The sequence below is a fragment of the Schistocerca gregaria genome, chromosome X (assembly GCF_023897955.1).
Source record: "Schistocerca gregaria isolate iqSchGreg1 chromosome X, iqSchGreg1.2, whole genome shotgun sequence".
NCBI lineage: Eukaryota > Metazoa > Arthropoda > Insecta > Orthoptera > Acrididae > Schistocerca > Schistocerca gregaria.
In genome coordinates, this window is record NC_064931.1 from 818,389,063 (window position 1) to 818,413,495 (window position 24,433).

Sequence of the window (24,433 nt, forward strand, 5' to 3'; positions counted from 1 at the left end):
ACGTATATCTCGCGAAGAGTCCATGAGGATAAAATCAGAGAGATTGGAGCCCACACAGAAGCATACCGACAATCTTTCTTTCCACGTACAATACGAGACTGGAATGGAAGGGAGAACCGATAGAGGTACTCAGGGTACCCTCCGCCACACACCGTCAGGTGGCTTGCGGAGTATGGATATAGATGTAGATGTTTCGCAGGGATCGAATGGAGGGTAGAGGCACAGGTCGTAACGCATCTGAAATGTAACGTCCACTGTTCATGTACCGTCAATGCGAACAAGAGGTGACCCCGACGTGTAACCAATGACACCCAATACTATAAGCCGGGTGATACGCCAGTATGACGATTACGAATACACGCTTCCAATGTCCGTTCACCGCGATGTCGCCAAACACGAATGCGACCACCATGATGCTGTAAACAGAACCTGGATTCAACCGAAAAAATGACGCTTTGCCAATCGTGCACCCAAGTTCGTCGTTGAGTACATCATTGCAGGCGCTCCTGTCTATGATGCAGCGTCAAGGGTAACCGCAGCCATGGTCTCCGAGTTGACAGTCAATGCTGCTGCAAACGTCGTCCAACTGTTCGTGCAGAAGGTTGTTGTCTTGCAAACGTCCCCATGTGTTGACTCAGTGATCGAGACGTGGCTGCACGATCCGTTACAGCCATGCGGATAACATGCCTGTCACCTCGACTGCTAGTGATACGAGGCCGGTGGGATCCAGGACGGCGTTCCGTATTACCCTCCTGAACCCACCGATTCCATAGTCTGCTAACAGTCATTGGAACTCGACCACCGCGGGCAGCAATGTCGCGATGCTATAAGTCGTAATCGCGATAGGCCACAATCTGACCTGTATCAATGTCGGAAACGTGATGGTACGCATTTCTCCTCCTTACAGGAGGCATCACAACAACGTTTCATCAAGCAACACCGGTCAACTGCTGTTTGTGTATGAGAAATCGGTTGGAAACTTTCCTCACGTCATTGTAGGTGTCACTACCGGTGCTAACCTTCTGTTATTACTCTGAAAAGCGAATCATTTGCATATCACAGCATCTTCTTCCTGTCGGTTAAATTTCGCGTCTGTAGCACGTCATCTTCGTGGTGTAGCAATTTTAATGGCCAGTAGTGTACACTCCTCAGATTCCGCACGTCCACAATCAGGCGCTAGGGTTGTAGCGTAGCCCTACTCAGCTGAAAACTGCCTGACAACGGGAATCAGCTGTATCTCTACAGGTACATTTTTAAACTGCTCACTAACGGTGGGTGGGTCGCAATGAGGATTTTACTGGACTGAGGTAGGGATGTAGGGTTTAGAGGGATCCTTTGCCATTTCAGTTGTGCATGTGTCATAATCGCACAACCCCCTCTCCATCCAGCACGATCACTTCACAAGTGGTCACGAAACAGGAGGCTTGAAAAACCATCGACACCCTTTGCTGCTTCGGTTCACGTTCAGATTTCGTCGACTGGTTTTGAACGATCCCTAGTGGTTTCACCCTGTATACCAGTGCCACACTACCGTGCTACGCTCCAGATGGGTCAGATTATGGTCAATGGGGCTGCAGCCCCACGATGTCCTTAGAGAAGGGGTGATCCGACCAGGGGACGTAAGCAGTGTCAAAGGTTGCAATTCCTATTGAGACGGCATTGTTGAAAAGTCTACTTTTACGATTCGTCTGTGTGTGTGTGTGTGTGTGTGTGTGTGTGTGTGTGTGTGTGTGTTTGTGTGTGTGCGTGTGTGCGTGTGTGTGTGTGTGTGTGTGTGTGTGTGTGTGTGTGTGTGTGTGTGAGTGAGTGAGTGAGTGAGAGAGAGAGAGAGAGAGAGAGAGAGAGAGAGATTCAAATGGCTCTGAGCACTATGCGACTTAACTTCTGATGTCTTCATTCGTCTAGAACTTAGTACTAATTAAACCTAACTAACCTAAGGACATCACACACATTCATGCCCTAAGCAAGATTCGAACCTGCGACCGTAGCGGTCGCTCGGCTCCGCCTAGAACCGTATTGCTGAGCGTTCATTCACTGCTGACATCTCAGGTTAAGTAGCAAAATGTCTGTGAAGGTTTCAAGAAAAAATACCTTGCTGTTTGAATTGGACAAATCTACACGTGCTCTGCATCGACGTTCACTGTAAATACACGATTGGATAATGCATGCAGTAGGATCAATTTCACTAGGCTTATTATGACCTGAAATAGTGCAGCTTCTTTGTGAAACTGCCGAATCCAGTGTTGTTGGAATAGCTGTTGATTAAGCACAGACACGGAATTGAATTTCATCAAAGCAAGACGTTGATTATTAAGTTGTTTTTTCAGCCTCTCCCTTGAAGTCGAAATTTCTATCTTAAGGAAATACTAGCGAAGTGCGGTAAAGCTAAAACATTATATACTAACAAGGATCCAGTCAATACAATTTCATGTTTTCATACTCAGGCCACGTTTTCACGCGCTTTACATGTAATGAAAGGGATCACCCTAATCAAAACTGTCATAAATGAGTTTTCGTTTTGCCGAACTCTCTGCTTACCGAAGAAACTAACCCAGCAGATCTCATAACTGAAAATCAATCACCTGACGATCTTCGCCATGTCCATCTGGAATAGAACAAATTCTGACATAATACGTGTCAAAGATTTTACGCCGCTGGGAAGCAAACACGATGTCGAACAATCTGTACCAAACTTGTTACTTTAGTGGCAGCTACTAATAGACAATGAACATATGAAGGGAATAGTTCCGACGACGGCATTACAGCAACGGGACAGTGGTCCAAAAGGGACACTAGGGAACCTGCGTCTGACACAGTATTAGACAACACAGTCGCTGCCGACTCCATGACAAAGGAATTCAATTAGTTACCGGAACGACAACATGAAGTCGTGACCTTCCCTTCAACTCGTACTCCCGTGCGCCTGTGCATCGAACCGGGTCACGCGAGGCAGGAAAACATACGCGTCACGGAACCTAATGACAGTACACAAACATCCTCACGCCAGCCTATTAATCGACCGCAATATTATTGCACCTGCGAGTAAGGGCGCTTCGGTTGGCTTATCGTGATTTTGAATCGTAATATTTCTCAAGCACACGCTAAACACTTCATAAGGAAAGCTGCCTTGAAATCATTCATAATGCGATGAGCTTTCCTTAATGACAACTATATTTCTTTGCTCTAACATCAAGACATATTTCCACGGGAGGCCAAGTGCAATAATATTGTGGTCGAATAGTACCATCGACAACCTTCCGAACAGAGCAATCGCCGGCCGGAGTGGCCGAGCCGTTCTAGGCGCTACAGTCTGGTACCGCGCAACCGCTACCGTCGCAGGTTCGAATCCTGCCTCGCGCATGGGTGTGTGTGATGTTCTTAGATTAGTTAGGTTTAAGTAGTTGTAAGTTCTAGGGGACTGATGGCCTCAGATGTTAAGTCGCATAGTGCTCAGAGCCATTTGAACCATTTGAACAGAGCAATCGTCGTACACAAACAGGAGGGAAGTGGAATTCATAATGTAAATACAGTCCAACTGGAACGAAAGACACCAATTTCAATGCACGGTATGTCAGTAACGTAGAATAGGAGCAGGCCGTCAGTTGGGCACTACCAGTAATCATCACCTGTAGAACTAGGCAGCATCACTGCACGTAGTATCACAAAAATACACCCAACCGAAACGTCACAGAAAACTTGGAAAAACATCAAAGCAAGGGATACTGACGGTCACGAATTATTTACTGCGAAGGACACACAAATGGAATGATCTGACGACTTAATTCGACTGAACGCAAAACAAGCTAATGAAGAAATATCGCATGCATACACAGTTCGTACCATGAATTACGTCTGATTTAAAAATATTTGCACTGTAGAAATTACCACGGGGTGATTCAGCTGCCCCTATCCATACCGTTTTATGCAACTCGCAATGTTATATCTGGCCTTGAAAAAACACACGTGAGCGTTTCATATTCTCTCGCTCAGTTCACGCAAACTATAAGGCTAGAGTAAAAATGAACAGGAACTTTTTGTAGGAAACTCAGTGTATTTAAATTTTGTACTGGGTTACGTTTTCGGTGGAACATATAGTTTCGAGCTATTCAAGAAAAACGTACAGATGTGGCCTTCAGATTTACCCCTACTCCCACACTCAGCCTCCACGGGTCAGGATTTCCAGTATGTTGTTAATGGCACTCTATCCTACAATAGTACAAAAGTTTGTAATCGCACGAATTTTTTCCTACGTTCGACCTTTCTTTGTATCTATTGACCGGCTTTGTCGAGCACTTTCGAATTGTAAAATCAACGTCTGTGTAAATTTTGCGTGACAGTTTATGATGTAAAAAGCATAAAATAAACAATTACGTCGTTGTATACTGTGCTTGTAAGGGTTAAGGTTGGATCGAATTGTCAACGTGATTAGTTTTAGCGCAAAGTTTACAAAAGTCGTTTTTCTTTCATTACCCTCACGGCACTTTAAATTAATAATGTTAACAACATAGGCGACTATCCAGCTGGTGTAATAGCCCAATCAATAGAGACCAAAAGAGGTAGAATATCGGGAATAGTTCAAGTATTCGGAAATTTTTGTGATAGGAGAAGTGCCACGAACAACATACTAGAAATTCTGGCTGGTGAGGGATGCGTGGCGGGATGAAGGTTGATTTGAAAGTAGCTTTTGTACCATTTTCCTGAAGAGCTCTAAAACCGTAGCCTACAGTGGAAACACCCCAGCACAAGACTGAACTACAATGAATATCCTACAAAAAGGCCCTGCTCATTTTTCCTGTAGGACTAACAGTATGCGCATAACAGGCGAGAGAATATGAAAATCTCGCGCGTAGTTTTTGAAAGGCAGATATAACATTTCGGGTTGTATAAAACAGCACCGTGGATATGCGTCTCACGCTGATATCATACTCTAACAAGTGACCCCAATAAACTTAAATGACCTAGGGTTCAAGCACTCGTGAACACAAGCACAACCATCCTTCTGCGTCAAGGTATCCCAATTAGAGAGATTGAGAAACGAGCACTCGGGAGAGGAACCGCATGCAAAATTTACGGTGCCACCGTTCTAAACGTTTACGACCCCGTCAGGCAGTAGCAAAAAGATGGAACGAACTTCCTTCTTTAAAGATGAAATAATCTATCTTCTCAGAGAAAAAGTGTCTAATCTACTTATAGGAGACGACTTTAACTATGTTCTTCACACGAAAGACAAGCGGCCGGTATTTTAATAACTGTAAAGAATTTCACGACCGTGTGAAGAATTTGCGGCTCAAGGTTCCATGGGAATTATAATACCCTACTTTTGTGAGATACGCTTTCCTACGATCGGCTTCAGCTAGCCCGAACTGGCAGAACGTACATAACCGAGAACATACGTCAGCAAGTGTTCACCACCGATGCCACCTGTGCCCAATTTTCAGATCATTTTTATGTTGAACCTACACAAACAGCCCACAAGAAGGTATCGAGGTCAGTAGATGTTAAACGTCTTTCACCTATATAACGAAGAATTAAGTGATACTTTCAGAACAACATGGACCAACTGCCTAAGTTCACTGAACAGTTTCATGTCAAAAGCCGACTGCTTGACCAGAATTGCTGAAAGACACTTACGAAGTTATGGAAGACATAAAACCTGTGAGGCAAAGACAAACCATGGAATTTTACTTCTCTGTCCGAAGGGAACTGTATGAGAAACACAACTTTACAAACGAGCACAAGCAACAGATATGGAGAATTAAAGCGTAGCTCATTAACATCAATAGTAAACATTTCGATGGCCGGAAGATCAAATTCCAAGCATGATCCTTAGTAGAAACCGAGACAGTGTCCATGCATCACCTCATCAAACATCAAACCAACCGCAGACGCCACACATTCATACACGAGCTGCAAACAGAGGAAGGGAATACACTCGCTCAACAAAACGAGATAGTGAATGAACTACAACAGCATTACTCCGTGAGTCACCCCGATGAAGATTTCATATCTGAAGCCACACAATCGTTAAACAGAGAAATGACTGAAGACGACAACAGAGAATTTGTAGCTGATTTTAGCGTGGATGAACTACACTCCTGGAAATTGAAATAAGAACACCGTGAATTCATTGTCCCAGGAAGAGGAAACTTTATTGGCACATTCCTGGGGTCAGATACATCACATGATCACACTGACAGAACCACAGGCACATAGACACAGGAAACAGAGCATGCACAATGTCGGCACTAGTACAGTGTATATCCACCTTTCGCAGCAAAGCAGGCTGCTATTCTCCCATGGAGACGATCGTAGAGATGCTGGATGTAGTCCTGTGGAACGGCTTGCCATGCCATTTCCACCTGGCGCCTCAGTTGGACCAGCGTTCGTGCTGGACGTGCAGATCGCGTGAGACGACGCTTCATCCAGTCCCAAACATGCTCAATGGGGGACAGATCCGGAGATCTTGCTGGCCAGGGTAGTTGACTTACACCTTCTAGAGCACGCTGGGTGGCACGGGATACATGCGGACGTGCATTGTCCTGTTGGAACATCAAGTTCCCTTGCCGGTCTAGGAATGGTAGAACGATGGGTTCGATGACGGTTTGGATGTACCGTGCACTATTCAGTGTCCCCTCGACGATCACCAGAGGTGTACGGCCAGTGTAGGAGATCGCTCCCCACACCATGATGCCGGGTGTTGGCCCTGTGTGCCTCGATCGTATGCAGTCCTGATTGTGGCGCTCACCTGCACGGCGCCAAACACGCATACGACCATCATTGGCACCAAGGCAGAAGCGACTCTCATCGCTGAAGACGACACGTCTCCATTCGTCCCTCCATTCACGCCTGTCACGACACCACTGGAGGCGGGCTGCACGATGTTGGGGCGTGAGCGGAAGACGGTCTAACGGTGTGCGGGACCGTAGCCCAGCTTCAGGGAGACGGTTGCGAATGGTCCTCGCCGATACCCCAGGAGCAACAGTGTCCCTAATTTGCTGGGAAGTGGTGGTGCGGTCCCCTACGGCAATGCGTAGGATCCTACAGTCTTGGCGTGCATCCGTGCGTCGCTGCGGTCCGACCCCAGGTCGACGGCACGTGCACCTTCCGCCGACCACTGGCGACAACATCGATGTACTGTGGAAACCTCACGCCCCACGTGTTGAGCAATTCGGCGGTACGTCCACCCGGCCTCCCGCATGCCCACTATACGCCCTCGTTCAAAGTCCGTCAACTGCACATACGGTTCACGTCCACGCTGTCGCGGCATGCTACCAGTGTTAAAGACTGCGATGGAGCTCCGTATGCCACGGGAAACTGGCTGACACTGACGGCGGCGGTGCACAAATGCTGCGCATCTAGCGCCATTCGACGGCCAACACCGCGGTTCCTGGTGTGTCCGCTGTGCCGTGCGTGTGATCATTGCTTGTACAGCCCTTTCGCAGTGTCCGGAGCAAGTATGGTGGGTCTGACACACCGGTGTCAGTGTGTTCTTTTTTCCATTTCCAGGAGTGTATTTGAATTCATTGTTAACTAAGCAGTCCACAAAGCTCCAGGACCGGACGGAACATCCAAACTGTTTTATCACACACGCCTCTATATTATTGTGACTAATTATTTATTTATTTAATATGATCTGATTAGGGCCGTCAGGCCCTCTCTGACAACAGACCAGGTTGTGGGACATACATTATCTGTTACATCGTAGTTACCCGAGAAATATCAATTTTAATATGACAACTAGCATTAAAATGATCTTAGTGTCTGGGGCGGCAGTGTCAGTAAATTATACTGACTACAAATTAACAAAGTTAATGCTGGCACTACTTGTACTACTAGCCCGGCCGGCTAGCTGCTTCCCGAGTGGTCCGGTCCCCGGCACGAATCTGCCCGGCGGATTAGTATCGACGTCCAGTGTGCTGGCCAGCCTGTGGATGGTTTTTAAGGCGGTTTTCCATCTGCCTCGGCGAATGCGGGCTGGTTCCCCGTATACCGACTCAGTTACACGATGTCGGTGATAACTGAGCGTTCGATGGCACACTGTACGTGTACACCATCATTACTCTACCAGGCAATCATTGGGGCTACACTCGTCTGGTATGAGACGTTCACAGTGTGTGTGTGTGTGGGGGGGGGGGGGGGGGGGGGGGAAGGTGGGGGTCCACTGGGGGCCGAAACGGACAATAAGCCTGGATTCGGTGTGGGGCGGTGGGGTGGGTGGACTGCTGTGTCCTGTTGTGGGGTTGTGAACCACTGAGGGCTACGGCGGGACGAAGCCTCTCCATCGTTACTAGGTCCCCGGTTCAATACTCGCACATACATACACACTTGTACGATTGCAGGTGTTGCCACTAATAGTAATAGTAATAATGTTGGCGACAGATATTGAAAGAAAGAATTTTTAGATATAAAACACAGATTTTGGGAACAGGAAGTGTAAGGAGACTGCATCAACGAAGAATATTGGGAAAAGGGGAAGATCTGGTTGGGGAGAAGGAAGTAGGAGGGTATCGAGTGCGTACAGCGGTCCTTATTGTCACTTTAAAAGATATGTCCTTAACTGTCTTCTGAAGCTGGAGATGTTATTCAGTTCTCCAATAAAAGCCGGCCGCGGTGGCCGTGCGGTTCTGCGCTGCAGTCCCGAACCGCGGGGCTGCTACGGTCGCAGGTTCGAATCCTGCCTCGGGCATGGGTGTGTGTGTGATGTCCTTAGGTTAGTTAGGTTTAAGTAGTTCTAAGTTCTAGGGGACTTATGACCTAAGATGTTGAGTCCCATAGTGCTCAGAGCCATTTTTTTCTCCAATAAAACGCGGGAGGTTACTGCAGAGTCTGTTTTCTGCTGCTGAGAAGGAGTTCGAGAAAGTGGCTGAACGATGGAGAGGGACAGAAGGGATTTTGCACTGATGGAAATAGGTGTTTCTGCCATGTTGTTTAGATAAGAGCGTTAAGGCCAAGAACAGATATGGGGGACAGTGTTCGTTGATAAGACAATAGAGAAGACAGAGGGTATGAAAATCTCTGTGCTTGTTCGCACGCAGCCAGTATAGTTGTGCATATGATGATGAAATATGGGCAAAGAGTCGAACATCATAGATATAATGAACGCAGGTATTCATAAACAGTTCCAGGCGCCGTGAGCTTTCCTGAGGAAGGCCTTACAGGATAACATCGTTGTAATCAGTAATTGGAAGTACAGTCAGTTTCACGAGAAAGTGTACGCCATAATTTTAAATGTAACGTCGGCAGCGACATCTATGGTAGAGGTATCGAATCTGTAATCAATGAGACTTCGCACAGTGTATAGCTAAATAATGTGAGAGTTGAATGTTTTGTTTTGTTAGTTGCAGTTTAAAATGAGCGCAAAATATCTGAAGCGTCACGAGGCAGTATTTATTGCAAATCATCCAAAGGGACCAAAGCTCATATGGAGTTCATCCTAAAATTCTTAGAAAATCAAAGACATTCGTTGCGATGTGTGTCAAACGATATTTAGAAACGTGGATGATTTACCGAAGAGAGGAGAAAAGTGCCGAGCTATACTCGATAGTGGCGGCGATTGGATTACCATTAGGTAATTGTGAAATTAGTAATACCATGTATTTTCATGTAAACATACATTTATAATAGTGACTTTTATTTCAGACAGATAACGACGTACACTTTCTTGTGGAACTGACTGTGTAAGTGTTTTTACTAGTTTCTTTGTCAAGTCAAGAGGGAATAGCTGTGTATGTGTAAATTCCTAATGGACCAAACTACAGAGGTCATCGGTCCAGGGAACAGCTTTTTATACTTCTACTGCAATTTAAAATGACATAATTTGTGGCGGGATTGTGCCTACCAAAATGATCTGGTGACTTAGTACACTGCTGAACTTTGACAGCAAAACTATTGCTAGAGCTATTAATAGCAAGAAGACACGATTGTTTAAAAAAAGTAGTGATAAACATGGGCTCTGCATCCATGGAACGACTGCAATATCAGCAGTTTCTGAAATCAGAAACTTGATTTCGGTACCTGCTGCGGCCAACGGCAAATGCGCGTTCTATTTTCGTCAATATCCATAAGGCCTTTGATCACGTCCGCCATCAATAAATAATGAGAATAATGGAGGAAGCGGGTCTGGAAGAAAATGTAATAAAAGTGGCACGGGATATAATGACTGGCATTTTCGCTAGGGAACAAGATAATGGACAGATAACAAAATCTTTTAATAGCTTGCAGGGTATGTCACAGGGGGGACCGCTTTCTATGCATCTTTTAGTGCAGTCGCTGGAGCCGCTGCTACGACTTCTTAACGAAACGATGTTACGTATTTCCACTTGTGATCGAACGTCAGCCGAAACAGCATACGCTGACGTCGTCTCTGTCCTAATAAGGAATGAAAACGAGACAGCGCATATGAAACGAGACACTTACAAATATAGCATTGCCTCTAGGCCATAACTCAGTGACTGAAAATGTATAATCCTAAACATCAGGGAATTCCATAACCTAGATATACCGTGGGCACGAGTTGTGGACGACCACAAGCAGTCATCTTAGGCAGGTACCCACTAAATATGGCAGCCAAAAATTGGAGAGCTGTCACAAATAAATCACAAAGTGTTCAAATGGTTCAAATGGCTCTGAGCACTATGGGAGTTAACTGCTGTGGTCATCAGTCCCCTAGAACTTAGAACTACTTAAACCTAACTAACCTAAGGACATCACACACATCCATGCCCGAGGCAGGATTCGAACCTGCGACCGTAGCAGTCGCGCAGTTCCGGGCTGAGCGCCTAGAACCGCCAGATCACCGCGGCCGGCCCGCAAAGTGTAATTGTGGAACAAAACTGGAGCATCGTGAAACTAATTAAAAAAATAGAATCATAAACAACAATGTATTCTCCAAAGAATACTATGTCGCCCACGTCTTTCTAATTGCGGAAATGGAGGGCAACAGGTTAATGCGACTAACTAGAAGATACATGTGGAATGGAACATATTCAAGCAACGGGGTTCTTCCAAAGAGAATAATAATACTGCTAAACAAGATTCCCGGCTATACTGCTACTAAGCTTTTCCAAATCGTGACCGAGCGAGGTGGCGCAGTGGTTAGCACACTGGCCTCGCGTTCGGGAGGACGACGGTTCAATCCCGCTTCCGGCCATCCTGATTTAGGTTTTCCGTGATTTTCCTAAATCGCCACAGGCAAATGCCGGGATAGCTCCTTTGAAAGGGCACAGCCGACTTGCTTTCCTAATTCGATGACCTCGCTGTTTGGTCTCCTTCCCCCCAAACAACCCAACCCAAATCGTGCGCCCAGCAAATATGCATCCACCTATTGACATAAGTAATGTTAACAACAAGTCCAAACGTATAATGGAATTCTACCTCCAAGACACTAGTCTCCTAAAAAGGAACCAACTGACAAAAAGAGATTTCCAGCGCGAATGGAAAAATGCGAAAATTCCCAACAGTACAGAATACAAGCAAACGACTGAGAAACTGTGTGGACAAACACAATCCTCAAAATACATACATCTGACGTTACATTCCCATAGTACAGCTTTGTTAACAATACCATAGCAACAAACGAAAATCTCCACAGAGTATGATTTAGTGATACGGTTAAATGGCTCTCATGTGGATTAGTTGATAACCTTATCCACTGATTCACTTGCTGTGGTCGCTTACGCAACTGGAGATGGATCATGAATAAATTTGTCCTGCTTTCAAGGAACTACGGTACCAACTACACGACAACCATCCGACTTCGGCCTGCACCCAACCTGTCTCCTATCATAAAAAACAACATTGTCATGTGGTTGCTAGGACGTTATGTCAATTGCATTGTTAACATCAGAGGGGATGATAACTTTATCAACTTACTCAAAATTCATATATGTCCATCTACAACGTCACGGCATGTACTGACGAAGGCAATAAAGTCGAAATAAGCATATATACAAAAATATTACAAGCAGCATACTGTCTACCATTTCTACACAAATAACATTATTTGTCTACACGCTGGAAATAACATTTGACAAAATTGGAATAGGATAATCCACTGGAAGACAGAAGTAAGACAGCGAAGAGAGCACTATACAAGAAGACATTTAATTTTGTAAGCCCATTATTTGTACTGCTCAAGAACATTTTTGATGTTATACTCTTAGTATTTAAATTATTGAAGACATGCATCTTGCCCGCATCTCGTGGTCGTGCGGTAGCGTTCTCGCTTCCCGCGCCCGGGTTCCCGGGTTCGATTCCCGGCGGGGTCAGGGATTTTCTCTGCCTCGTGATGGCTGGGTGTTGTGTATGTCCTTAGGTTAGTTAGGTTTAAGTAGTTCTAAGTTCTAGGGGACTGATGACCATAGATGTTAAGTCCCTTAGTGCTCAGAGCGATTTGAACAAGCGTCTTATTGCCATTTATCATGTACATAATTTTTCTCTTTTGTTGATGTAGTTACCTGTTCAGAAATTTTTAAAAAAAGTTGTGAAGAATGGCGTTATGCTGATCATCGCACTGCATACTGTCGTGTTCGACTGCTAAATGTATGTAAATGAGACCCCAATGGAAGACGTGGTTTCAATAACGCCCGTTTGCAATCTCCTGAAGTTTTTTGTGGCGATTTTGAGCAACGGTGTGTCTGAAATGCTTTCCTCGGCCATCCACAAGAAAACCGCGTAATTTCGACGCTGGGAGTCGTTCTTCTGACCTCGATCACAGAGTCGTCTGGAGAAAGGGTGAGAGGCGGATAAGGAGGGAGGGAATGATGACCTCATCGTGTGACACCTCCATCGTGGATGGTGATATTTGATGCCATTGTGGCAACATTAACCTATCTTATATTTCACATAAACTTCTGAACTCCGGCCAGTTTTTCGTACTTCTCGACACCTTTCTGTCTGAAGAGTGGCCGAGCCCGAGGGTGACGTCGCCGGGGGCCACGTTTTAAATAAATAATTACAGAGAAAGAGTGTAGCCACCTTTGAGCCAAATTCCACACGTATGTGTCGCAATGGGAAAAATTACGGGTTTCAAAAATGTGACCCTTTAAATTTTTTGTGCAGTGCGTATGCCAGACCGAAATTAGGATTTCATTATTACACTCCTGGAAATGGAAAAAAGAACACATTGACACCGGTGTGTCAGACCCACCATACTTGCTCCGGACACTGCGAGAGGGCTGTACAAGCAATGATCAACGCACGGCACAGCGGACACACCAGGAACCGCGGGGTTGGCCGTCGAATGGCGCTAGATGCGCAGCATTTGTGCACCGCCGCCGTCAGTGTCAGCCAGTTTGCCGTGGCATACGGAGCTCCATCGCAGTCTTTAACACTGGTAGCATGCCGCGACAGCGTGGACGTGAACCGTATGTGCAGTTGACGGACATTGAGCGAGTGCGTATAGTGGGCATGCGGGAGGCCGGGTGGACGTACCGCCGAATTGCTCAACACGTGGGGCGTGAGGTCTCCACAGTACATCGATGTTGTCGCCAGTGGTCGGCGGAAGGTGCACGTGCCCGTCGACCTGGGACCGGACCGCAGCGACGCACGGATGCACGCCAAGACCGTAGGATCCTACGCAGTGCCGTAGGTGACCGCACCGCCACTTCCCAGCAAATTAGGGACACTGTTGCTCCTGGGGTATCGGCGAGGACCATTCGCAACCGTCTCCATGAAGCTGGGCTACGGTCCCGCACACCGTTAGGCCGTCTTCCGCTCACGCCCCAACATCGTGCAGCCCGCCTCCAGTGGTGTCGCGACAGGCGTGAATGGAGGGACGAATGGAGACGTGTCGTCTTCAGCGATGAGAGTCGCTTCTGCCTTGGTGCCAATGATGGTCGTATGCGTGTTTGGCGCCGTGCAGGTGAGCGCCACAATCAGGACTGCATACGACCGAGGCACACAGGGCCTACACCCGGCATCATGGTGTGAGGAGCGATCTCCTACACTGGCCGTACACCTCTGGTGATCGTCGAGGGGACACTGAATAGTGCACGGTACATCCAAACCGTCATCGAACCCATCGTTCTACCATTCCTAGACCGGCAAGAGAACTTGCTGTTCCAACAGGACAATGCACGTCCGCATGTATCCCGTGCCACCCAACGTGCTCTAGAAGGTGTATGTCAACTACCCTGGCCAGCAAGATCTCCGGATCCGTCCCCCATTGAGCATGTTTGGGACTGGATGAAGCGTCGTCTCACGCTGGTCCAACTGAGGCGCCAGGTGGAAATGGCATGGTAAGCCGTTCCACAGGACTACATCCAGCATCTGTACGATCGTCTCCATGGGAGAATAGCAGCCTGCATTGCTGCGAAAGGTGGATATACATTGTACTAGTGCCGACATTGTGCATGCTCTGTTGCCTGTGTCTATGTGCCTGGGGTTCTGTCAGTGTGATCATGTGATGTATCTGACCCCAGGAATGTCTCAATAAAGTTTCCCCTTCCTGGGACAATGAATTCACGGTGTTCTTATTTCAATTTCTAGGAGTGTATTAACTGCCACTTTCAACCTCTTTCTGTTCCTAATACTGTCACGGCACTGTTACCTTTAATAAGCAATGCAAAGTCTGGTAATTTGGTATGGATGCTCCTGCAGTTTCCTACCATATTAAACAACGAAGAGACGTCCCAGAGAACTGGCCTTGTTTCTTGACCTGCCTGCTATTTCCCTGAGAGGCTCTATTTCTAGCCTAAAGTTAGAGCTCTCAATCACTGGCACTACCATCGGCCACTGCCCCAACAGGCGAGGCATCCTGTGCTCGCTCAGTTGTGTTATTAACATTGGGTAGCACATTGTACCTGTTGTTAAAGCACAAAGAGACAGCCGGACGGCCAGTACCCCCATGTGCCCTCTGCCCAGAGACATGCGGATCCACCACTGTTCGCTTCTCACGTTCGAGTGAAGGTAGCCTACTCAGATATTCCTCGTCAAAAGATGTAGTGACAGTGTGGTGATTTGATTAGATTAGATTAGTTTTTCGTTTCACAGATCCGTGTATAGGAGATCCTCGTTGATGTGGAACAAGTCAATTTTTTTTATAGCTCAAATAACAATACTAATAGTATGAATATATGCCTCATTTGTTTCAATTAAACTATTCGGCAATGGAGTAGAAGTAGTTGGCTACTAGTAAGTCTTTCAGGCTCCTTTTAACCTGATCTTTATTTGTAACTAAATTTTGTTTATGTTTGCTGGCCAATTATTGAAAATTAGTGTTCCTGAGTAGTGGACCCCTTGTTGAACTAAAGTACACTACTGGCCATTAAAATTGCTACACCAAGAAGAAATGCAGACGATAAACGGCTATTCATTGAACAAATATATTATACTAGCACTGACATGTGATTACATTTTCACGCAATTTGGTGCATTGATCCTGAGAAATCAGTACCCAGAACAACCACCTCTGGCCGTAATAACGGCCTTGGCATGAAGTCAAACAGAGCTTGGATGGCGTGTACAGGTACAGCTGCCCACGCAGCTTCAACACGATACCACAGTTCATCAAGAGTAGTGACTGGCGTATTGTGACGAGAGAGTTGCTCGGCCACTATTGACCAGACGTTTTCAATTGGTGAGAGATCTGGAGAATGTGCTGGCCAGGGCAGCAGTCGATCATTTCTGTATCCAGAAAGCTCCGTACAGGACCTGCAACATGCGGGCGTGCATTATCCTGCTGAAATGAAGGGTTTCGCAGGGATCGAATGGAAGGTAGAGCCACAGGTCGTAGCACATCTGAAATGTAACGTCAAATGTTCAAAGTGCCGTCAATGCGAACAAGAAGTGACAACGACGTGTAACCAATGGCACACCATAAAATCACGCCGGGTGATACGCCAGTATGGCGATGAGGAATACACGCTTCCAAAGTGCGTTCACCGCGATGTCGCCAAACACGGATGCGAGCATAAAGATGCTGTAAACAGAAGCTGGATCCATCTGAAAAAATGACGTTTTGCCATTCGTGCACCCAGGTTCGTCGTCGAGTACACCATCGCAGGTGTCTGTGATGCAGCGTCAAGGGTAACCGCAGCCACGGTCTCCGAGCTGATAGTCAATGCTGCTGCAAACGTCGTCGACCTGTTCCTGCAGATGGTTGTTGTCTTGCAAATGTCCCCATGTGTTGACTCAGGAATCGAGACGTGGCTGCACGATCCGTTACAGCCATGCGGATAAGATGCCTGTCACCTCTACTGCTAGTGATACGAGGCCGTTGGGATCCAGCACGGCGTTCCGTATTACCCTCCTGAACCCACCGATTCCGTAGTCTGCTAAGTCATTTGAACTCGACCAACGCGAGCAGCAATGTCGCGATACGATAAACCGTAATCGCAATAGGCTACAATCCGACAATTATCAAAGTCGGAAACCTGATGATACGCATTTCTCCTGCTTACACGAGGCATGACAACAACGTTTCACCAGGCAACGCCGGTCAACTCCTGTTTGTGTATGAGAAATCGGTTGGAAACTTTCCTCATGTCAGCACGTTGTAGGTGTCGCCACCGGCGCCAACCTTGTGTGAATGGTCTGAGAAGCTAATCATTTGCATATTTGCATATCAAAGCATCTTCTTCCTGTCGGTTAAATTTCGCGTCTGTAGCACGTCATCTTCATGGTGTAGCAATTTTAATGGCCGGTAGTGTAAGTGCTTTTAAGTCTTTGTGCAGATCATTTTTGTTCCTGGTATTGTATGTATGAACTGAGCTGTTTGCCGGAAGAAGAGATATATTATTTAGGGCAAACTTCATTAAGGAGTAAATATACTGAGCGGCAGTAATAGTATACCAAGTTCTTTGAAGAGGTTTCTACAGGATGTCCGCGAATTTACTACACAAATAATACGTATTACATGCTTTTGGACTCTGAAAACTTTTGTTTGACTGGAAGAGGTACCCCAAAATACTATACAATATGACATTATGGAATGAAAGTAGGCAAAGTATGCAAGATTTTTCATTTTTATGTCGCCTATGTCTGCTAACAATCGAATTGCAAATACAGATTTGTTAAGGCGTTTCTGCAGTTCTCTGGTGTGCTCCTTCGAACTTAGTTTTTTATCAAGTTGTAATCCCAGGAATTTAAGACTGTCAACCTCTTCTATCTGCTCTTCTTCATACTTTATGCATATGCTGGGTGGAAACCTCTTACACGTTCTGAATTGAATATAGTGAGACTTTTCGAAGTTTAATGTCAGTGAGTTGGCTTTAAACCATTTAGTAATATCCATGAAAATATAATTAGCAGATCTTTCTAGAACTACACTCGACATACTATTTATTGCAATACTTGTGTCATCTCCAACAAACGGCACTAAAGATGTCCCAGTTTTAACCACTGATTCCCCAGCTGTCATCGTAGATTAGAGCAGTAGTGAAGTTGTCAACCGTGGCTAACGCAGTTTCTAGCTGTTTCCGAACGGCGGCAAATTTTCCTTGTGTTCATACCCATCATGCACAGTTCCTGTCCGGTTTGTACTGCGCAAAATCTGTTTAAAAGCAGAAAACAATAGACAAACAAAGCAAGTACTTGCCTGGTATCCTGTTTATACTTTTCTGCTGCGCTGAACTTCCACTGACTTTGAAACAATAGCGGCAGAATATCACTCTGTTACTGACCTGGCACCCAGTTTGTAGTTCGCTACTGTATTGAGCTTGTACTGACCTGGAGTTTCAGTGACGGAGAATCTCTGTGTTACTTGATTAACACCGTGCTGCCGTGCGCGTGCAGTGCTGAGCGCGAACTGACCTGGAGTAGCTGTGGAAGTGTCTCAGTGTGATATTGGTCCAGCATGCCGTTGGTAGCGTGCAGCTGCTGCACATAACTGTTGTGGCAGTCCAGATACGCCGCCATTGCAGCGTTCGTTGGATTCGACATGTACGACAGATATGCGTTTTTGTAGTCCTGTCGACACTGCAACACATTGAAAAAGATATATTTTAGGGACGTATCCACATTATACACTGTGAACGTTATCTATCTGTACAAACTTCAGATAGTGTTTTCTGATAGTAAACTGAACAAAAATTTCATACACATAGGTGCGCGGAGTGGCCACGTGGTTTGAGGCGCCATGTCACGGATTGCGCGGCCCCTTCCGCCGGAGGTAGGAGTCCTCCCTCGGGCATGGGTGTGTGTTGTTCTTAGCCTAAGTTAGCACTGTGTAAGTCTAGGGATCGATGAACTCAGCAGTTTTGTCCCTTAGGAATTCACACATATTTGAACATTATTTTATACACGTGTCAGTCAATAAATGTGTATTTCCCATGATAGATAACAGTGCGGTATTACACAAAACCATTTGTCGTTATAAGATTGTGGCACTCGATTTTTCTCTTATACAAAAGAAGTTCCAAATGTTTTCTATAGGAAGCAATACATGTGGCTATGTATTGATTCATTGACCTTTGCCTTTTTTCGAATGTTCTCGCCTGACATGCAATTTCTTCACATACTATGCTGAAACGTTCTTCAATGTCTGCACACCTTAGTGCAATACTTTTAAGTTGCCCCCACAACCAGAGGTAAACGACGTTCTAGCTTAGTGATGGACTAATGGTTCAGAATGGTTCAATTGGCTCTGAGCACTATGGGACTTAACAGCTGGTATCATCAGTCCCCTAGAACTTAGAACTACTTAAACCTAACTAACCTAAGGACATCACACACATCCATGACCGAGGCAGGATTCGAACTTGCGACCGTAGCGGTCTCGCGGTTCCAGACTGTAGCGCCTAGAACCGCTCGGCCACTCCGGTCGGAAGTGATGGACTCGCCAATACTAAAGGATCCCTGCATCACATATATTGTCTGGGGAAGACGTTACATAGAAGTCAGTGAGGGGTTCAAATGGTTCAAATGGCTTTGAGCACTATGGGACTCAACTGCTGTGGTCATTAGTCCCCTAGAACTAAGAACTACTTAAACCTAACTAACCTAAGGACATCACACACATCCATGCCCGAGGCAGGATTCGAACCTGCGACAGTAGCAGTCGCACGGTTCCGCCAGGGAGCGGTTCAGTGCTATATCAGGCTACACCGCAGTACCTCTGTGTCGTATCTACTGTATGGGAAAGACGCTACTGAGATGTCGGTGGACGTTAATATAGAAGCGGACTGGGCTCTATTGTGTTTGCAACACACAACCTTTCACGCTCTATGTGGCACACCTTCAACTAAGGGGCAAAGTTGTACTTCACAAAATTCCAAGTACGTTTGTACACGGACATCCTGGAAGACCAACCGGTTTAGTTAGGTGGCCGCAGAGACGGTTGTTCAAACTATGATAATAAACCTTTGCTGCTGAGGTGAATCAACAGTTTTCTGTTACCTAAAATTGACGATTGCATAGGTTGAGAACACCAACCATTACAAAGTTCACTTCATCAGTGAAGAAGACAAATGACAGAAATAATACGCCGGCCGTTGTGGCCGAGCGGTTGTAGGCGCTTCAGTCTGGAACCGCGTGACCGCTACGGTCGCAGGTTCGAATCCTGCCTCGGGCATGGATGTGTGTGATGTCCTTAGGTTAGTTAGGTTTAAGTAGTTCTAAGTTCTAGAGGACTGATGACCTCAGATGTCAAGTCCCATAGTGCTCAGAGCCATTTGAACCATTTTTTGAAATAACAGAATGGAGGTATCCTTGTGAAAAAACAGCGGAAAACCTTTCCAAATGGAGAGAAATCCGCTTACGATCATCCTTGCCCACGGATTCCCACGTAGAGTACACACTACCGTTGTTTGGCTTACACAATTTGAACCATTTTTTGAAATAACAGAATGGAGGTATCCTTGTGAAAAAACAGCGGAAAACCTTTCCAAATGGAGAGAAATCCGCTTACGATCATCCTTGCCCACGGATTCCCACGTAGAGTACACACTACCGTTGTTTGGCTTACACAATTTCGGCGGACCGTTTGCCTGTACCGTCATGTTTTGTCGTTGTCCTCAGTACCCTGTTATTTCAGGTCTGGTACACGGAAATATGCAAAGATTGGAAAAATTATTCTAACGTGTATTTAGACTTCATCATGCTACACTGGGTGGTAGGAGGGATTTTGATACATCCGAAAGTCACGTGCTGGCAGCAGATGCGTGCCTAACCGTTTCACAGTATTCATTGTCTCCCTAGTTCCGATTAGGGGCCAGATTAATGCCTCGCTGCACACCCAGTATGCCAACTCTGCGCTCCGGCACACTTGCAGTGATTCTGTTTTTGAACACATCACACTGTGATATTTGTTCTTGTACGACGTCATAGTACATTAAGGTGACAAAAGGCATGGGATAGCTCCTAAAAAAGTGTCGGACCTCTTTTTGCCCGGCGTACTGACGCAACTCGACGTGGCATGGACTCAACAAGTCTTTGGAAGTCCCTCACAAAAATATTGAGTCATGCGGCTCATACAGCCGTCCATAATTGCGAAAATGTTGCCGGTGCAGGATGTTCTGCACGAAATTTCAGTTCTTGTCTGGGAACATGAAATACACGAATGGCTGAAAATGATCTCCAAGTAGCCGTACATAATCATTTACGGTCAATGATCTGTTCGGTTGAACCAGAGGACCCAGTCAAATCCACGTAAGCACAGCCCACACCATTATGGAGCCCTCACCAGCTAGCACAGTGTCTTGTTGACAACTTGGCACCATGGCTTCGCGGGATCTGCGCCACACTCGAATCCTATACGGTTACACAAATTTTTCTTCTTATAGATTACTGACTATTTATTTTTATTTTGTTCCTTCGCGTAATAACACGAGCGCCGTCTTATGGTGCTTGGGAATCTTGCTTATACAGCCCACACCTTTTGCAATACCTCTACTGTTCTGTTGACAATGTATTCTTTCCGTTACTGGACACGAGACTCGCCTTTTCAGCTTGTCTCGAGCACCAGAAGCGAAATGATAGCAGCTTATTTCACGGCATCGCACAGTCGCTCAGTTGAACGAGTCAGTCACCTCTTCGCTCGTTGCTTACCAGTCACAATTGTGTCTAGCTCCCCCGTCCAGTGCACCTGTCTTCGAGGACTGCTTACAGTTCTCAACCGCTGTCGCCAAACAACCAGGTGTTACGTTGCAATATTAAGTTTTGATAGCTTGTATTATCGTCAGGTATCATCAAGTGCTAATCCAGCATATTTAACGGACACATGACTATGTCGGTTACAAAAAAAAAAAAAATACCCTGTTTCATTCTGTTATAGTTACAGTCTCTATTAAAATATCAGATGGCATCGCAGTTGTCATATCTGTGTGGCGTCAGTCACAAAGTGTGAACTGTGGCGATCACACTACACATTACCAGTACTGTAACAAGGAACGTAAGCATAAAACAAGAGTAACACTGAAAAGTTAGACATTACGGAACAACCAATATGTAACTGGATGTTTATAATGTTTGTAAGGTTTCCCAGTGTTTATGCCATATCAGTATCATAGCTGTGATGCTCTATGATATCTTATCATTGATTATAACTGTAATAAAACGCCACAGGCTGTATTTAATTTTTGACAACTGACGCAATGTTTGTAACTGTGAAAAATTCCGAGTTGCACCTAGATTTGGAATCCACGGTAAACTATAGATACTTCTATAACTGACTAGGAAAGTCAGTTCAAAGTTCGGAGGAAGGCAACTACATACCACCTGCAATAGGATCATGCCTAGTAAAGCAAATCTTTGTGTTGATGACAGCTTAATTTATTGTTAGTATCATCATCTGTACTAAGTATGCTGGACCGATATTTTATGATACCTGATGATCGAAACTGGAAGTAAATACCGTTTCTGTTTAATCACCACCTTATCTCGGTGAATATGACATTGTTTACATATTAACATGTAGCTGTTTAACTTTGCGGAACGTGGCGTGATTGGAAAAAAAGTGTGTTAACTGCCTGCCGCTGATTCCCTAATAGATCGATCATTAACCTCACATGCCATTCTGCTGTTCCCTCGACACGTCTGTCAGAGGTTTTGGTGCCTCATAAAAATACTTATTCATTTAAGACAACAAGGGAATGCTGAAGACCAGTAGACAGGCCGATCTGGTGCAGAAGTTACATACAGTCAGCAAAACAAAACACTCGAAATGAGAGGTAGCCTGTTACATGCTATTAAATAGTCGATCTACCCACAATTAATGTAATAACCTGCACGAAAATGTCTTGCTGTGGGTCAAGACTCCCTTTGAGAGAGTGTGCTAGCAGAAAATAGCGAAGAAACTTGAGAATTTGAAATGAAAAGGGAAGTAATTAATATCCATGCGATGTACGTCTGAATAAAATCCCAGGCATAGGAACAACACTACCTCACCGCGTCGCCATGGAAGAAGTCGACAAGCCCATCGATCTAAATGGAAGCTGTGGGATCGTTTCTAAAATTTGGACCGAAAGTGCCGCAAACGTATTGTTCAAAAATTGCGGCACTGAACCAAACTGCTCGGTCCATGGCTCCGAGCAAGTAACGGAAGCTCATAGATACCGAAAATGGTAGCAACTAGCGCTCTACTGCTATCTCGAAGTGACTCCAATCTATAACTGCAACGAAATGAGCCCTGACGGAGACTCTCAGCACTTTCGTCAACATAAATCCCCCTCCACAGTAAGCACTAGCTGGCAGAAGAAGGACCCGCAGCCAACCTAAAGTGCTGCCAGCTGCAATTTGTTCTGGTCAGTGACGGACCGGCCTCAGAGTTCAGGAGTTACGGAACTCAAGGGCCACCAATTCCGCGAAAGCGGTAAAGCCTTGCATCCTTGCGTGTCGACGTAGAAGCGGTGTGAAATTTTAAAGTAAGAACTCGCTAGCACTGCAGAATTCCACCATCTTGTCCATAATTAACAATAATTAATTTGTGGTCCTGAGCTGACCGGAGTGGCCTTGCGGTTCTAGGCGCTACAGTCTGGAACCGAGCGACCGCTACGGTCGCAGGTTCGAATCCTGCCTCAGGCATTGGTGTGTGGGATGTCCTTAGGTTAGTTAGGTATAAGTAGTTCTAAGTTCTAGGGGACTTATGACCTCAGATGTTAAGTCCCATAGTGCTCAGAACCATTTGAACCATTTTTTGTGGTCCTGAAAATTCCTTCGCCCCCGATAATCGATACAGTCCATGGTGGTCATCGGTAATCTCGTATTCCAGGGAAAAACTTATTTCATATCATTTATTCTTCAATTAATTTTATCGAATTTGAATCAACAACTCGATCAACCTGCGACTGATGTAATTTGACTCTTACTGTAACAAGTAATCCGAATCAGTGTTTGTAATTGGAAATTTAGTTGCATTATCAACTATTTCTTTGTTAGGAGACTGGACAGGAGTGTGGCTTCTCCACACCTTATGTATGTCGGAAATAAGTCTCAGTGTTACATCCATAAACTGTCACAAAAAATCGTTGCAATGTGCATATTGCATGTATGACCACGAGTCCCCTTTTGGGGAGTTCTGCCGCCTGGCGCAAGCCTTTTTATTTGACACCACTTCGGCGACTCGCCCGTCGATGATGATGAAACACACACACACACACACACTCTCTCTTTCTCTCTCTCTCTCTCTCTCTCTCACTCACTCACTCACGTGGAGAATCCGGGGCCACGTGATCGAGAGTCAACAACGCTAACCACAAGACTACGAGCTGCTGACTTAAGAAAGCGTTACGACAGGCAGTGAGGATCAAACTATGCATCTCAGATCATCAATACACACTGAGGAGACAGAAGTCTAGGAATAGCGATATTCTCATATGCAGATCGCGATACAGAAAGTGTAAAAGGACAGTGCATTGGCGCAGCTGTCACATGTACTCAGGTGAAAAGGTTTCAAACGTCTCTTCGGTTGGACCAGAGGACCTAGTCAATTCCAAGTAAACACATCCCACACCATTATGGAGCCCCCACCAGCTTGCAAAGTGGAGGCACGACGGCAGTTAACGCACTTTAAAAGGGGAGTGGTAGTTGGAGCTAGACGCATGGGATATTCAGTTTCGAAAAATGTTAGAAAATTCAATATTCCGAGATCCACAGTGTCAAGAGTGTGCCGGGAATACCACATTTATGCATTACCTATCACCACGGATAATGGCCCTCACATAACGACCGAGAGCAGCGGCGTTTCCGTAAAGTTGTCAGTGCTAACAGACAAGCAACATTACATAAAATAACCGCAGAAATCAATGTGAGACGTACGACAGCGCAGCAAAATTTGGCGTCAGTGAGCTGTGTCAGCAGACGACCGACGCAAGTCCTTTGCTAATGGCATGACATCGCCTGCAGCGCCTATCGTGACCATAGAGGACTGGAAAGCAGTGGCCTGGTCAGATGAGTTCCGATTTCAGTTGGTAAGAGCTGATGGTAGGATTCGAGTGTGGCGCAGATCCCGCGAAGCCATGGTGCCAAGTTGTCAACAAGACACTGTGCTAGCTGGTGA

At 45.7% G+C, this 24,433-nt stretch overlaps 1 protein-coding gene across 7 annotated transcripts in view; it reads right to left on the minus strand.

Annotated features, from left to right (window-relative positions):
- LOC126297890 (uncharacterized) overlaps positions 1 to 24,433 on the minus strand; it is a 2,130,251-nt gene that overhangs the window by 729,377 nt on the left and 1,376,441 nt on the right. For all 7 annotated transcript variants that reach the window (XM_049989191.1, XM_049989197.1, XM_049989196.1 and 4 more), the window contains exon 5: positions 17,752 to 17,916. In XM_049989191.1, the coding sequence (XP_049845148.1) occupies positions 17,752 to 17,916 (165 nt within the window). The remainder of the gene's footprint in view (positions 1 to 17,751; positions 17,917 to 24,433) is intronic.